The sequence below is a fragment of the Natrix helvetica genome, assembly GCF_964273705.1.
Source record: "Natrix helvetica genome assembly, chromosome: 13".
Taxonomy (NCBI): domain Eukaryota; kingdom Metazoa; phylum Chordata; class Lepidosauria; order Squamata; family Natricidae; genus Natrix; species Natrix helvetica.
Window position 1 is genome coordinate 11,088,395 of NC_138557.1, and position 16,121 is coordinate 11,104,515.

Consider the following 16,121-nt stretch of genomic DNA (forward strand, 5'->3'; position numbering starts at 1 on the left):
GATGGAAAACGCGTCTCCTCTAGCTTTCTAGAGGGCTTCAGGATGAGATGCGTGGCTCGATACATCTCGAAGACAACCAGTTTTGGGGTGAGGGAGGTATCGGTTGCTTTTTTTAAAAAAAGAAAAGAAAAAGAAAACAAGCTTGCTTTCAGATGAAGTCAGACATTTATTATAGGAAAGAGAAAGTTGGGTTTAGACTGTGATAAAGAGGTCCAAAGATCATCAGACGCCATACAAGAGGAAGCCCCCAAGTGCTCCAACAGACACAGCCGTGTTATGGGAAGAGCAGGTCCCTGCAATGGAAAGAACATCGAATCATAAGGCTGCAAAGGACTTCAGAGGTCCATAATCTTTGCACCTTGGCAGCCCAGCTGGAGGGGGGGGGGGAAGAGAAGCTGGAACCGGGCTGTGCAAGACAGAGGCTGGCACACACACACGCAGCTTGACTTGTGGGAAGTTGGGGGTCGTTGCACAGGCACACGTAGCTCAACTGCAAGTCAGACTGCAGATGTTTTACCCGTCTCCGGCCCACTGCTGGTGCAAGTTGAGTTGCACACATGGGTAGGTATGTGCTGACCTGCGGCCCAGTTGTGAATAGGCCACAGCCTAATAGTGGGTGTTAGGGACCCCTGATCTAGTCTAACCCCCTGCTTAAGGCAGGAGATAGCATTCTGGACAAATGGCTGTCCATTGTCTTCTTGAAAGCTTCCAGGGATGAAGCTCCCACAACCTCCAAAGGCAACTTCTGTTCCATGGGTTGATTGCTCTCACTGTCAGAAAATTCCTCCTTATTTCCAGGTTGAATCTCTCCTTGTTTAGTTTCCATCCATTATTCCTTCTCTGGCCTTCGGGTGCTTTGGGAAATAGTTTGACCCCCTCCTCTCTGTGGCAGCCCCTCAAATACTAGAAGATGCTCTCCTGTCTCCCCTGGTCCTTCTCTTCACTAGACTAGCCAGGCCCAGTTCCTGCAACCGTTCAGCGTATGTTTTAGCCTCCAGGCCTGCTTTGATCATCTTAGATAGATTCAGATTAACAGAGTCGGAAGGGATCTTACAGATCATCTAGTCCAGTGATGCCACAGGTGGCACGCGGAGCTATTTGTCAGGGCATGCATGTGCGCACTGGCCAGCTGAGTTCACCCTTTTTTAAAGCCATTTTTCGCCCTCCCCAGGCTCCAGAGGCTTTATACGAGTCTGGGGAGGGCTAAAAGACCCTCCCTGCCCCCCCCCGAGGCCCTCCGGAGGCTTCATGAGCTTCTGTGAAGCCTCCGGAGAGCAAAAAAATGGCCCTACGGGCAAACCGGAAGTTCGGGAACGGACTTTCAGTTTGCTCGGAGGGTCGTTTTGACTGCTCCGGAGGCTTTAGGGAAGCCTCCTGAAGCCTTCGGAACGCTCAAAACGACCCTCCAAGCAAACCGGAAGTGACTTCCGGTTTGTTCGGAGGGCCATCTTGAGCACTCCGAAGGCGTCAGGGAAGCCTCCTGAAGCCTCTGGAGGGCGTCTGGGGGTGCGGGGGAGGCTGTTTTCATCCTCCCCAGGCTCCTATAAAGCCTCTGGAGCCTGGGGAGGCCGAAAAAAGCATGTAAAAATGGGGGGAGCGCCTGTAGTGCACGCATGAGCACTGGGGTGTGTGTGTGTCGCACATTGCATTATGGGTGCGGCACACCCGCACACGACCCCCTGTGCTCCCCCCACTTATGGCACGCGAGCCAAAAAAGGTTCGCCATCGCCGATCTAGTCCAACCCAAACCCTACATTATTTCTGACAGACGGCAGTCGAGCCTCTTCTTGAAAGCTTCCAGTGATGAAGTTCCCACAACTTCTGAAGGCAACTTCTGTTCCATTGATCAATTGTTCTCACTGTTAGGACATTTCTTCTTAGTTCTAAGTTGGATCTCTCTTTCATGATCTTCCACCCATTGCTTCTTGTCCTGCCCTCAAGGTGTTTTGGAGACTAAGTCCATCCCCTGCTTCCTGTGTGAGCCCCTCAAGTACCGGAAGGCAGCTGTCATGGCCTCTCTAATCCTTCTCTTCAATACGCTAGACCAGGGGCCAGCAACCTACGGCTCTGGAGCCGCACGTGGCTCTTTCAGCCCTCTGCTGCGGCTCCCTGTCACTCAAAATATGCATCGCAACTGCCAATGTGCGACACCCGCCAGAACGTGATTTATTGAGCTTTTCGACCCCCTGGTAGGCCAACCATGGTTAAATCCAAGAAAAGGAACGTTTCAGAAGAAAACAGATCCTTTAATTTAAATACATATGCTTGTTTTGTGGCCGCTGAGGAGATAGTCAGGCAGGGGAAGCGTTTTGTGGCTCCCGGTGTTTTCTTTTCTGTGGGAAACGGGTCCAAATGGCTCTTTAAGTGTTTAAGGTTGCCGACCCCTGCACTAGACATAATATACACACAAACGATTCTTTGTTCCTTTGGAAAAGAAAACCATTGGCTATTGGTTAATTAATGCTCATTAACCCTGTTCGTTGTAAAACAAGAACTATGTGTAGTTAAAAATGAAGAAAGATAAACGTGTGTATGTGTATGTGTGTGCGTACATATACGCACACACAACACAACACAACACAACACACACACACGTTTGTTATTTATTCCTGGGGAAAAGAAAACCATTGAATATTGGATACCATTCCTGCAAATGTTAGTTCCAGCAGAAAGTCAGAAATCCTGCTTCCCGCAAAGACTCATGGTTAAATTCTTATTAATTTCTTATGCTCTTAGAAAATTAAACATAGATCGTAGAATAATAGAGTTGGGAGGGACCTTGAAGGTCTTTTCGTCCCACCTCCTGCTCGAGCAGGAGACCTTACAGCATTTCAGGCCAATGGCTGTCCGGTCTCTTCTTGAAAGCCTCCAGTGATGGAGCTCCCACAGCTTCTGGAGGCAACCTTTTCCCACTCATTCTTCTAATTGCCAAGAATAATACAATACAATACAATACAGTACAATACAATAGCAGAGTTGGAAGGGACCTTGGAGGTCTTCTAGTCCAACCCCCTGCCTAGGCAGGAAACCCTACACCAGACAAATGATTGTCCAGTCTCTTCTTAAAAACTTCCAGTGTTGGAGCATTTACAACTTCTGGAGGCAAGCTGTTCCACTGATTAATTGTTCCAACTGTCAAGAAATTTTTCCTTAGTTCTAAGTTGCTTCTCTCCTTGATCAGTTTCCATCCATTGCTTCTTGTTCTGCCCTCAGGTGCTTTGGAGAATAGCTTGACTCCCTCTTCTTTGTGGCAACCCCTGAGATATTGGAAGACTGCTATCATGTCTCCCCTACTCCTTCTTTTCATCAAACTAGACATACCCAATTCCTGCAACCGTTCTTTATATGTTTTAGTCTCCAGTCCCCTAATCCTCTTTGTTGCTCTTCTCTGCACTCTTTCTAGAGTCTCCGCATCTTTTCTACATCGTGGCGACCAGACGTTTCTTCTTAGATCTAGGTTTGTTCTCGCTTTAGTTAATTTCCATCTATAGCTTCTCGTTTTACCTTCTGGTGCTTTGGAAAATAATTGGATGGACACCCCCCCTCCCCCCCGTCTTTGTAGGAGCCCCTCAAGTATTGGAGCACTGCAGTTACGTTGCTCTTAGTCCTTCTTTTCACTAGACAAATCCAATCCCTGGGTCCCAACTATGAAGAGATTTACCTTCAATGAGTTTCTCTGACCTCTTTGTCCTTCTTCTCACCTGGCCCTTATTGTTGGAAGAAGCTAGTAGATGGAGAGAAGAAATGAATCACTTGCTGGAAAAAGAGACTAGTCTTCTTTCTTTGGAAATCTAATTCAGCATGCTGCAATCTCTTTGTTTTTATACTCTACCTTGAGATTAGACTGTTTTCTTGAATTTGCCTAAATAGTCCAATGCTCAAAACATTGGTGTAGGCCAGTGATGGGTAATCTTTTTCCCATTGTGTGCCAAAGGCAGGGGGAGCGCAGGAGGGGTCATGCGCAGGTGTGCCCACACTCATAAGTCTATGCGTGCGACACCCCCCACCCCCCGCGCGACCTTACCTGAAGCCTCCGAAGGGAGAAAAATAGCCCAATGTGCAAACCAGAAGTCCATTCCCGAACTTCCGGTTTGCGCGTTGGGTTGTTTTTCACCCTCCGGAGGGGATGGGTGGGGTGGGGGTGGGGCAGTGGCGTGCTGGAGCTGACGGGGCAACTCCTTGCGTGCCCTACAAATAGCTCCACATGCCAGCTGTGGCATGTGTGCCATAGGTTCGCCATCACGGGTGTAGGAGATGACCAGGCTGAGATGGAGGGAGGGGTCAAGGGCAGTGGTCGGTTCCTAACCCGTTTACTACCGGTTCGCTGAGAGGGCGTTTTGTCACACAGCCCATTCATCATGCCAGGTAAGTGCAGGGCCCACGCAGAGGCTCTGGGTGGGTGAAAAATGGGTTTCCCAAAAGTCTGGAAACGGGCCAGTTTCCGGCCTCCGGAGCCCGGGAGTGAGGCCATTTTCACCCTCCTGGAGGCTCGGGAAAAGCCTCGAGAGCCCGGGGAGGGCGAAAACGCCCCTCCCTACCGTGGTGTAGGAGGTCGAGTAGGCCACGCCCACCATGGCCACACCCATCCAGCAACTGGGCAGAGAACCGGTCGCTAACATTTTTCAATCCCACCCCGAGATCACCTGTAAACTTAGCAGTGAAAATTGTGAGCTCAGTTGCGATCATTAAGTAAAGGACTACATGTACTCATCTGGATGATTTTTTTTTTTGGAGAAACACAAGTCACCGATGGTCCCAAAGTCCTGCGATCTACTTACTGTACATCCAGAAACATCCTTTGTCCTGTTTCTGCCAGTTGAGAATGCGGTCGAGCCAGGAAGTCTGGAAGAAATCTGAGAATCCAGCTAGCGCACAAAACATAACTGTGAGGAGAGAAGATGCGAGTTGATTGATGATCTGGTTAGCGCAACTCGAGGATTGAGAGACGGGAAAAAAAAGATCTATTCCTTACAAGATTAAGAAAGGACTGGAAATTGCCTGCTCATTTTGAAGAGGTCACTTAATGTGTACATCCTAGATTAAGCTAAATCCAAGAGAATTCCTGGAAGCCCCCAGTTAATCGACCATCAATGAGCACATAGAGATAAATAACATTTGCACAACGTATGATCCCTGGTGGTGCAGTGGTTAGAATGCAGTACTGCAGGGTACATCTGCAGATCGTCGGCTGCCTGCAATTTGGCAGTTGGAATCTCACCAGGCTCAAGGTTGACTCAGCCTTCCATCTTTCTGAGGTCGGTAAAATAAAGACCCAGATTGTTGGGGGCAAGAGGCTGACTCCGTAAACCGCTTAGAGAGGGCTGTAAAGCACTGTGAAGCGGTATATAAGTCTAAGTGCTTTTGCTGTTGCTATTCCAAAGAGGAAATGTAAAAAGCTAAGAAAGAAACAAATGGGCCACTCCACTAGCCAGCTAAACATAGATTAATACCAGGATTAATACCAGCAGCAAACAATCAAACAGTAACGCAATCAACCCATTCAAAGAAGAAAACAACAACAACATCCCCAACTCTGATAGGCCAAGCCACTTGGAAATAAATAATGAACAAATCCCACCCCTTTCCAGCACTGATGACGTTACCCAGTTTGTGATCTGCTGGCAGCCTGCGGACAGGCAACAGAGTTGGACAGTGAGGAGGTTGGGGAGGAACATGGGCCAGTCCTAGAGGCTGGGGAAGGCTCGGATGAGGGCTCTGCGTCCGAAGCAGAGAGGAGGCCAGGGCCATCCAGGAATTATGTGCTGTGTCCGGAGCCTCCAGAGTCGGACATCAGCAAGGAAGAGGAACAGGGGGAGTCTGTTCCCAGTGCGCGCATGCGCAGAGCTTCCAGAAAGCAAGAACAGTTAAGACAAAAGGGGCGACTGGGGAGTAAGGCTCGAAGATGATTGTCCCCTTCCATAAGACATAAAGGAGGAGCAAAGGCACATGAGCCTTTGCAGGAAGCAACTTTGTTCATGCTGGTCGGTTTAAATTCTGAAGCTCTGTTTTGACTCTGTGCTCCATATGGCCTTGCAAAGCTAATTTTATACAGAGCAATTAAGTCTTTGGCAGCGTTTCAAAGGAGATAAAGGTGGATGCTTATCAGCCTTATCCTGAAGGACTTTGGCAGACTTCTGTCGGACTCTTTACAAACTATTTGTGACTCATTACGGGCTGTGAATGAACGTAATTCACAGCTATTGAAATAAAAAGAGGGTTTTGGGGACTAAATGTGTGCTTTTTACTGTATCAGGAAGCCTAAGTCAGAACACTAGTTGGGTAATGAAACATTTGCAAGAAAACTTCCAAGCTTAGAGAGCACCAAGGACCTCAGAAATCACTTACTGTTTTCTGTAAAGAGGTCTCCAAAATTGTCGATCAGATTGTTCTTTTCGATATTGCGATTGGTTTGCATCATCAAATCACAGAAGACGTTTTCATAGTATCCGGCATTTTGGAAGAGCGAATTAGGGCACGCTTGCTGGAGAGAGAAGGATGAGAATATAAACAAAAGGTGGGATAAAATATTGATTGATTGATTGCTACATTCATCTTGCAACCCGAATGTTCTAGTTATATCACAAAGCAATTGATAGAAGAAAATTAACAAAAGATAAAGCTTTTTTAAAATGCCTTTAAAGCATGAAAGATCTGACTCAAAATACAAAATTGCAAACACGACATTTGCACTTAAATTTCCTACAGGTGGGGCTTCCAAATGTAGGGTTTATACCAGGTTTTTTTTTTTTTTTTGTCAAATTAAAGATGTTGCGAAGTGTTTTATCAATGGTTAGAGAATAAAAAAGGAAATTGGAAACAGAAGTACCAGTAGGTAAAAAGAAGAATAGAAAATATATCAAGATAGAGCTAAGAATAAAATGACCATTTTTAGTGCTAGTATTATGAGAATAACTATGTTTAATGTTATTATTGTATTCTTATTAGAAGATATGTTAAGAAGGAATTGTAGAGCTTTACAATGTTTTAAATATTCAATGTATTATAACTTATGGAAGAATGTTGCACAGAAATATTTGTACCCAGACGATACACTGCTTATAGAAAGATGGAATGTTTATATTTTTAAAATTGAAAGTAAATTAAAAAAAACTTTTTTAAAAAAGATGTTGGACTCCAACTCCTAGAATTCCCCAGCCAGTCCACTAAACTCTACACCTCCCTCCCCCCAAATATTTGTCCTTCTGTCCAAGATCTTTGCAAATGGATTAAAGATCTCCCAAGCTTTCCTTCACTCTTCATCCTACGATGATGGTTCTAACCACTCTGGCAACGTGATCCAGAGTCATCTCGTGTAAATTGGACACCTACAGACATTTGTTTAGTGAACAAACAAGCAAACACGGGCATTTTCTTACCATCTTGGCAAACAGAAAGTAAAAGAGTTGGTGGGACAGCGAATAGCTGTTGCAATGAGTGTTTATCATCAGACTGGTGCAATTATCTGGAATCCAACATACGTCGGAGGAATCCCTGTTGGAAAGCAAATTAGATAAGCTCTAGCACTACCTAGATAGTATTTATAGACTTATATACCGCTTCACAGTGCTTTACAGCCCTCTCTAAGTGGTTTACCGAGTCAGCCTTTTTCCAAAGTCTCAACATCCTTTTTGTAATGTGGTGACCAAAACTGGATGCAGTATTCCAGGTGTGGTCTTAGTAAGGATTTATGAAGCAGTACTAATAAGCGATACTAAGCCCTGATTTTGATTACTTGGGGATTCTATGATGGTTGTATCTTCAATGACCGGTTATAAGTCACCTCTTCCAGTAACGTTCAACAGTTACAAGTGGTTTTAAGTCGAGGACTACCTGTTTAGGGGGAGAAGACACCTTAAAGGTAAAAGTAAAGGTTCCCCTCGCACATATGTGCTAGTTGTTCCTGACTCTAGGGGGCGTTGCTCATCTCTAAGCTGAAGAGCCAGCGCTGTCCGAAGACGTCTCCGTGGTCATGTGGCCGGCATGACTCAATGCTGAAGGCACACGGAACACTGTTCCCTTTCCACCCAAAGTGGTCCCTATTTTTCTACTTGCATTTTTTACGTGCTTTCGAACTGCTAGGATGACAGAAGCTGGGACAAGTAACGGGAGCTCACTCCGTTACGCAGCGCTAGGGATTCGAACCTCTGAGCTGCCGACCTTTCTGATCGACAAGCTTAGCGTCTTAGCCGCTGAGCCCCTGAAGGCACCGTAGGTAAAAGGAAAATCAAAGCAGATACTTACTGTGTTCCTAATACGGCCGAGATGCAGAAATTACTGGTTTTTAAATCCAGACAGTTCCCTCTTGTTGGGGAATAAGGAACAGAATCATTAATCTTTTTCCATTCCTGAGGGACCTTCCAAAATCCTGGTTTTAAAGCTGGAGCAAACTCTGAGGGGGAGAAAAATGGGAAAGAGAGAAGGATTGCTTAGGGCTTTGCTTGAGACTTACAGTCATTCAATTTGTCTTCTCAGTACAATGGAACTTCTGGTCACAAACGTTTTTGACAACGACCAAATCAGGTTCAGATAAAAAAAATACACATTTTTTTTTTGGGGGGGGGGTCGTGGCCCATTTCCCCTTCTGCACCATTTTTTTTGTAAGCGCCAACTTTCCAACATTAGGTTTGGGTCACAACCAGAGGTGATATTCAGCAGGTTCTGAAAAGGTTCTGGAGAACTGGTAGCAGAAATTTTGAGTAGTTAGGAGAACTGGCAAATACCACCAATGGCTGGCCCCGCCCCCATCTATTCTCTGCCTCCTGAGTCCCAGCTGATCAGGAGGAAATGGGGATTTTGCAGTAACCTTTCCCTGGAATGGGGAGGGAATGGGAATTTGCAGTATCCTTTCCCTGGAGTGGGGAGGGAATGGGGATTTTGCAGTATCCTTTCCCTGGAGTGGGGAGGGAATGGGGATTTTGCAGTATCCTTCCCCTGGAGTGGGGAGGGAATGGAGATTTTGCAGTATCCTTCCCCTGGAGTGGGGAGGGAATGGAGATTTTGCAGTATCCTTCGCCTGGAGTGTGAATGGGGATTTTGCAGTATCCTTCGCCTGGAGTGTGAATGGGGATTTTGCAGTATCCTTTCCCTGGAGTGGGGAGGGAATGGGGATTTTGCAGTATCCTTCGCCTGGAGTGTGAATGGGGATTTTGCAGTATCCTTTCCCTGGAGTGTGAATGGAGATTTTGCAGTATCCTTCCCCTGCCATGCCCAACAAGCTATGCCCAACAAGCCACGCCATGCCCAGTAAGCCACACCACACCCACCAAGCCTCTCCCACAGAACCGGTAGTATAAATTTTTGAATCCCACCACTGGTCATGACCAAATCTGTTTGCGACCAAAGTTATGGAAGGAATTATGGTCATGATTAGAGGTTCTACTATATGTTGGCATAACGAATCCCAGAATTCTATTGAGGTCATCGCTAAAAGAGTTGGCGCACATTTTCAGATGTTCATTTCCCGACCTGAATATAAGAGGAAGGTTTTAGGAAGTCTTCCCCCTTCTCCGTTTCATGAGATCACAAGTTAAATCCCCGAAGTGCTTTTTCAAAAGATAACTGGAATTTTTGCTTTCCCTGAAGACGTTTCGCTTCTCGTCTGATGAGCTTCTTCAGTTCAGAATTTCACTTCTCCAGAACTGAAGAAGCTTCTTGGATGAGAAGTAAAATGTCTTCAAAAGAAAGTCCAGTTGCCTTTTGAAAAAGCACCTTTGGGACAACCAGCACCCGGATGACTTAACAACTGTGGCAAAAATGATTGTAGAATTGGGTGCAACTCACTTAACACCTACCTCGCTTAGCAATGGAAACTCCGATCCCAGTTTGTGGTTGTAAGTTGAGGACTAACTGTAGTAACAACTTACTGAGGCTGAAGCTATGTTTGAAAGCACTTTTCCCCTAAGAAAAAATGGATTTGAACCCAGGTCTCCCTGTTTCTAGCCAACACTTTTAACTGTGTCAGCTGCTCTCTCTCTTTCCATGTTGCCAGCAACTGGTATTCACAGATTGGGCCACGGTTTGCTGGCAAAAGAGCTATAATTGCATGCAGAAAACCCCAGATTTATTTTCATGGCTTTCAAATTAGATTCCAGAGCTAGGAAGAGCAATTATCTCACCCAGAATAAAATAATCTCCTGCGTTCCTTTGGCAGGAGTGGGTAATTGCCTTCCCAGGGCGATATATAGTCCCCGAGCTCTCCTTTGTACCTCTCAGAGTCTCTTCTAACAACAATTGTTGAAAATCATTGCTAATTTCTGGCTGTTTTGTGCCGAACGCTCCCTAAAGGTATAATATGAGCCATAAAACAAACACACCATTGCTTAAAATAATGAAGAAATCCCCAGCACAACACAAGTAACTTGGAAGATAAGTAGGAGAGGGAGGAGTATCCTGACTTCATGCTAGTATGTATGTATATATCAGTGGTGGGTTTCAAATTTTTTTAGAACTTCTTCTGTAGGTGTGGCCTGCTTTGTGGGAGTGGCTTGCCGGCCATTTGACCAGGAGGGAGTGGCTTGCCGGCCATGTGATTGGGTGGGCATGGCCAACTTGTAAAATGTGGTGAAACTCACTTAACAACGCACTTGCTTAGCAACCAAAATGTTGGTTCAGAAACTCTGGCATTGAAGAGTGCAAGTCTTAACGCTGTCAAGTTACAAGACCCTTACACCCCTAACCCTTTAGAAAAAAAAACCCAGGGGTGTTCAAACTTGACAGCTTTAAGACTTGTGGACTTCAACTCCCAGAATTCCTCTTCCAGTCATGTTGGCTCAGGAACTCTGGCATTTGAAGCACGCAAGTCTTAAAGCTGTCAAGTTACAAGACCCTTGCATCCCTAACCCTTTAGAAAAAAAAACCCAGGGGTGTTCAAACTTGACAGCTTTAAGACTTGTGGACTTCAACTCCCAGAATTCCTCTTCCAGTCATGTTGGCTCAGGAACTCTGGCATTGAAGTGTGCAAGTCTTAACAGCTCTTGGCGATGGAAAGTTTTCTTTCCCAGACTTATGAAATGATTCACATCAGACCTTTGTCCCTGGCAGACACGGGGACCTACCTTTCCTAACCATGGTTAGCTAATTCTACTGACATAACAGTTGCATCTTCTACCTCCACTCTGTCAAGGGAGTCCTCATCTCAAACGATCTAAGCCCCAGAGCTCCCTGTAACAGCAGAATAAAGACATGGCCATCATATCACCCCTAGTCCTTCTCTTAGTTCAACTAGACATGCCTATGAGTAGACGACCCTCACTCAGTCAAAGACCTGGGAGTACTCATCTCAAATGATCTAAGCCCCAGAGCTCCCTGTAACAGCATTGCCAAAAAGGCATTAAGAGTTGTTAACCTAATTTTGCGAAGCTGCTTCTCCGGTAACACTGTATTGCTAACTAGGGCATACAAAACCTTTGCCAGACCGATTCTCGAATACAGCTGGAATCCACACTGTACATTGGACATGAATACACTTGAAGGGGTCCAGAAGTATTTCACAGGAAGAATCCTCAACTCCTCTGCTCACAAAAGAATTCCCAATGCCACCAGGCTTAACATTTTGGGCTTGGACAATCTGGAACTGCGCCGTTTGCGTTATGATCTAAGCACAGTGCACAAAATTGTCTGCTACAATGTCTTACCTGTCAACGACTTCTTCAGCTTCAACCTCAATAATACTCGGGCAGAAAAAATGATACAAACTCAAAGTAAACCGCTCCAAACTCGATTGCAGAAAATACGACTTCAGCAACAGAGGGGTCAACGCCTGGAATGCTCTACCTGACTCCGTTGTTACATCCTCAAACCCCCACAGCTTCAACCTTAAACTGTCTACCGTGGACCTCGCCCCATTCTTTTAAGAGGTCCATAAAGGGGGCGTGCATAAGCGCACCAGCATGCCTACCGTCCCTGTCCTACGGTCCCCATTTATTTGTACTCATTTCTTTTTGTTCCTGTTCATGTTTATACATACCTGTTATCTTGTATATGTTTGACAAACTAATAAATGCAAATACCTTTGTAGGAAACCGGATCCTGCTTTTCAATATCTTGGGCTGCCTTCTCCATGAAGGTCAACAGCTTCTCCCTCATCACCAGGATTCTCTGCTGCTCGATGGTTAATTCCAGCTGTTCTTTCCATGCCTCCATTACCACCTTCAAGTACGCTAGAGTTTTGCAGAGAGAGAGAGAGAGGGAGGGAGGGAGGGAGGGAGGGAGGGAGGGAGGGAAGGAGGGAGGGAGGGAGAATAGAAGAGATGGAATTCAAACTATATCTCAGAATTCAAGGGAGATGGAATAACACAAATGTGATGTTACGCGTTGCAAAGCTTTTCCAATTCATTTTGGTGCTTTTGAAAGAGGTGAAAATGTTGTGGCCCTCCAGCGGCCAGCGCAGCTGGCAGCAGATTCGGACAGTGAGGAGGTTGGGGAGGAACCTGGGCCAGTTCTGGAGTCCGGGGAAGGCTCTGTGTTGGAGGCAGAGAGTGGGCCAGAGTCGTCCGACAGTTATCAGCTGCCTTCGGAGTCAGACATCAGTGAGGCAGATGAACAGCTGGAGCCCGTTCCCAGTGTGTGCATACACGGAGTTGCCAGACGATGGGAACAGCTAAATAACAGGGGTCTACTTGGGAGTAAGGCCACAGGTGGACGATGAATGACCCCTCCCAGAGGAAATAAAAGAGGAGCGAAAGTGGAATGGAGTTTGCAGGGGACAATAGTTTGTTTCATTGGTTCGTGACTCTCCGAGACTCCTTGCCAAATTTTTCAGAGTTCGGCCTGGCAGCTCTCCAAGTCAGATAAGGTCTGTGACTGTAAATCCTCCCTTGAGAGACTCTCCTGGATGTGAATGAGCAGAATTCACAGGAAATTAATAAAAGGGTTTTTTGTCGGAACCAGGAGTTTTCTTCATGCTCTTGGGAAGCCTGGGTCAGAACAGGAAATGTAACAACAAGACAAGAAGGGGGTTGATTGATTGATTGCCATCAGATCACCTTCGACTCCTAGCGACCACAAAGATTTTCTCCAAAAAGGGGATGGCACCAGAATATTTGGTAGAGGAGACCTCCTTGGAGTTTAGAAGAAGCTAGTTATGAACAAATATTACAATACAACCTCCATCTGAAATGGGTTGGCATTTGGGTCACTCTAAGACAACTGAAGTTCTTGACTCTCTCTCATCATAAATTTCCCAAACAGTCATTTCTAGATTATTCATTTATTTGTTTATTTAGCGTATGGAATCTACAGAGGATATGCAACCACTGATATACAACCACTAGTAAAGCACATTTTGCATTCAAAACACAACTGTGGGTAAGCAGAGCATCAGCAGAACATATGTAAAATATGTGGTCAGTACAATATACAAGATAAACATGAAATTAACATATAAACCATGATAAAATCATTATTTATTTTATTTTATTTTGCGTATGGCATCTACAGAGGTCATGCAATGGCTGATATGCAAATTTAGTTGAAATAACGGATATTGCATTTCTTACACGGTCAAAAATTGCAGAGGCAGCAATTAGACTACAAAAGTTCTTTTAAGAAAATGATGGAGAAAAGGTAGTTTAAATCACCATAATATGCTATCATATAGTGCCACAATAGGATAGATGTTATAATTCGGTATCTAAGGAAGCTGACCATCTAACTGCTTCTGTGAGGGCTAATTTCCAGATTATTCAACCACCCATCTGCACTAATGACAATTTCCTATTTTATAAAACATCTCCAGCATTGTGGGAGAAACCCAACACCATAATATACTACCAATGCTATTTAGTAGTCCTGTAGTTAACATTTGGATGAGAATTCTTAGGGCTGAACTAGAAGTCATAAAACCATTTTGTAAGAGGGCAGGAACAAACTTTTTTTTTTTGAATATATTTTTATTATTTTTACATTTAAAACAATGCAGTACCGTGAAGTCGAAGTGACCATACATTCGCATTATGTACAGCTAGTCTCAACCAGGAACTATTAGCCTACTTAATACATTGTCTATCCTTCTGTCCAATCACAATATATACAGTTTGTTCCAGTCTTGTCACCTTGTCTTACACCAATCATAAAATCTGTTCCAGACTTCAAAATATTCTGATTCCCCTTTATTTTTAAGTCCAAGAGTGAGCCTATCTGCTTCCGTGCAGGCCAACACTTTTCTGATTATATCTAGCTCTGATGGTGTATTTTCTTTTTTCCAATATTGCGCATAAGTTCTGAGAGCCACAGTTAGTACATGTATAATTAAATAAAGTGTATCTTTCTTAAACCCCCTCCGGTATTATACCTAGGAGAAAAGTTTCTGGTTTAAACATATTTTGTTCTCCCACCATTTGTTCTAACCATGATTGAATCATTTTCCAATATTTTTTTTGCCTCATTGCACGTCCACCACCTATGATAAAAAGTGCCTGGTGGTTTTTTTTTACACTTCCAACAATTTGGGGAGGAACAAACCTTTTGTGGTTGGTTTTAACACGGATGCATCCATGAGTCATTAGAGTCTAGCTTGATTTGAGGGAGTTTTCGATTTTAAGTTTTTAAAAGCTCAGACTCTGTCATCATTAGTTATGCAACATCAGGAACTGATCTTACTCTTGATCCTACTCATTCTGCCCTGCCCGTCTCTAGAAATAACATCCAATTTCCAAGCTTTTCTTGATCACAGCCATGGTTCTCTTCTGCTCCCTTCCCTTCTTTCTTCTGTCAACATAATAGTTCTTTGTAGTCATCCACCTGTAGGACATCCTCAAAACACGGGAGTTTCTGCTTGTTGCCAAACCAACCTTCCTACTTCTAATAACCATCTTCAAATCAAGTTTAAAGGTGTCTCCCTCCTTTCCTTTCCCCTTTCTCATTCTCCAGCTTTCAAAGACCATGTCTTAATCCTTGTGGTTTTTGTCATCTTCCCAATGTATTCATCACTCATCACTTTATCCTGCTTGTCACTGTCTTCCTCTTTTCAGTTAATCTCCTCCTTACTTCTCCATCACAAGGCTTACGTGTTCCTCAGCCCAAGGACACAAAACAACCATCTTCCCTTAATAGAATAACAAGTTGGAATAACAAGTTGGAGGTCTTCTATCCAGGGATCACCAACCTTTCGGACCTCAGGGACCCCTCAAGGCATGATTTTAAATCCCGCGGACCACTAATATGATCTGCCTAATGACCGGCTGGGTGGGCGTGGCTAGGTAGTCATGTGACTGGGTGGGCGTGGCCAACTCGGTGTCACTCACGTCGAGGGGTGCTTCGTCAGCCTCTACTCGCCCCTCCCCTCCCAGTCCCCCCTTGCCTGCCCACCCGGGCTCCTTAGGACCCCAACAGGAAGCAGTTGCTGGAGCTAAGCAGCCCCCAGGAGAAAGAGTTGGCAAAACAGCTCAGTTCAAATTGGATCTGACCGAGAAGGAGGCTCAGCAGAAGCACCTCACTGAGGACTACCAGCATAGGCTTTCCAAGAGAGGGAAGACCTGTGGGAGTGCAAGGCCAGGTACCGGTGCCTGGAGGCTCAGTGGGCTGAGATGGTCAGCCAGTTCCAGGCCATGATGCAGTCCCACTGGAACGAGGCCCTCTGGCTCTTCACCAACAGCGGTGCTTCTCTCCAGCCTTCGCCCAAAGCCCCCCACCAGGAGGCTGAAGCAGATCCCAAGTTCGAATTTCTGCCCCCCTCTGAACCTACACAAAAAGACCCCGAAGGGGGAGACTCTCTGCAGCAACACAAGCGCTCATTGCATGTATCTATCCCAGGGGCCGTAGTTTGAGGACCTCCTGTTTTTGTACAATATAAAAAATGCAAATAATTTTTCTGCGGACAGCCAAAATTTTCTCGTGGATCACCAGTAGATGACCGCTGTTCTAGTCCAAACCCCTGGTCAAGCAGGACACCTTGTACCATTCTAGACAAATTGCTATCCAACCCTTTCTGAAATATCTCCAGGGGTGGAGCGCCCACAACTTCTGGAAGCCATAAGTGATCCCCTTCTTTGCAGGCAACTTTTAAGTCTAATAAACAACAAACACCACAGCAGTGACTCAGACGGTTACCTTCCAAGGTAGAGAATCCCAATACTGCATCTATGTTAATTTTGTCATGATTTTCAGCCAGGAACGTAATTGCC

General features: G+C 45.3%; 1 protein-coding gene across 1 annotated transcript; it reads right to left on the minus strand.

Annotated features, from left to right (window-relative positions):
• Positions 1–175: 175 nt before the first annotated feature.
• Positions 176–16,121, minus strand: LOC309398420 (UPF0764 protein C16orf89 homolog). The gene is made up of 8 exons (XM_081965306.1): positions 16,048–16,121; positions 12,009–12,158; positions 8,242–8,389; positions 7,377–7,491; positions 6,346–6,481; positions 4,779–4,883; positions 3,662–3,724; positions 176–293 (listed from the first exon to the last, which is right to left on the minus strand). The coding sequence occupies exons 2-8, from the start codon at positions 12,139–12,141 to the stop codon at positions 223–225; spliced, it is 771 nt and encodes a 256-aa protein (XP_081821432.1). The 5' UTR covers positions 12,142–12,158; positions 16,048–16,121; the 3' UTR covers positions 176–222.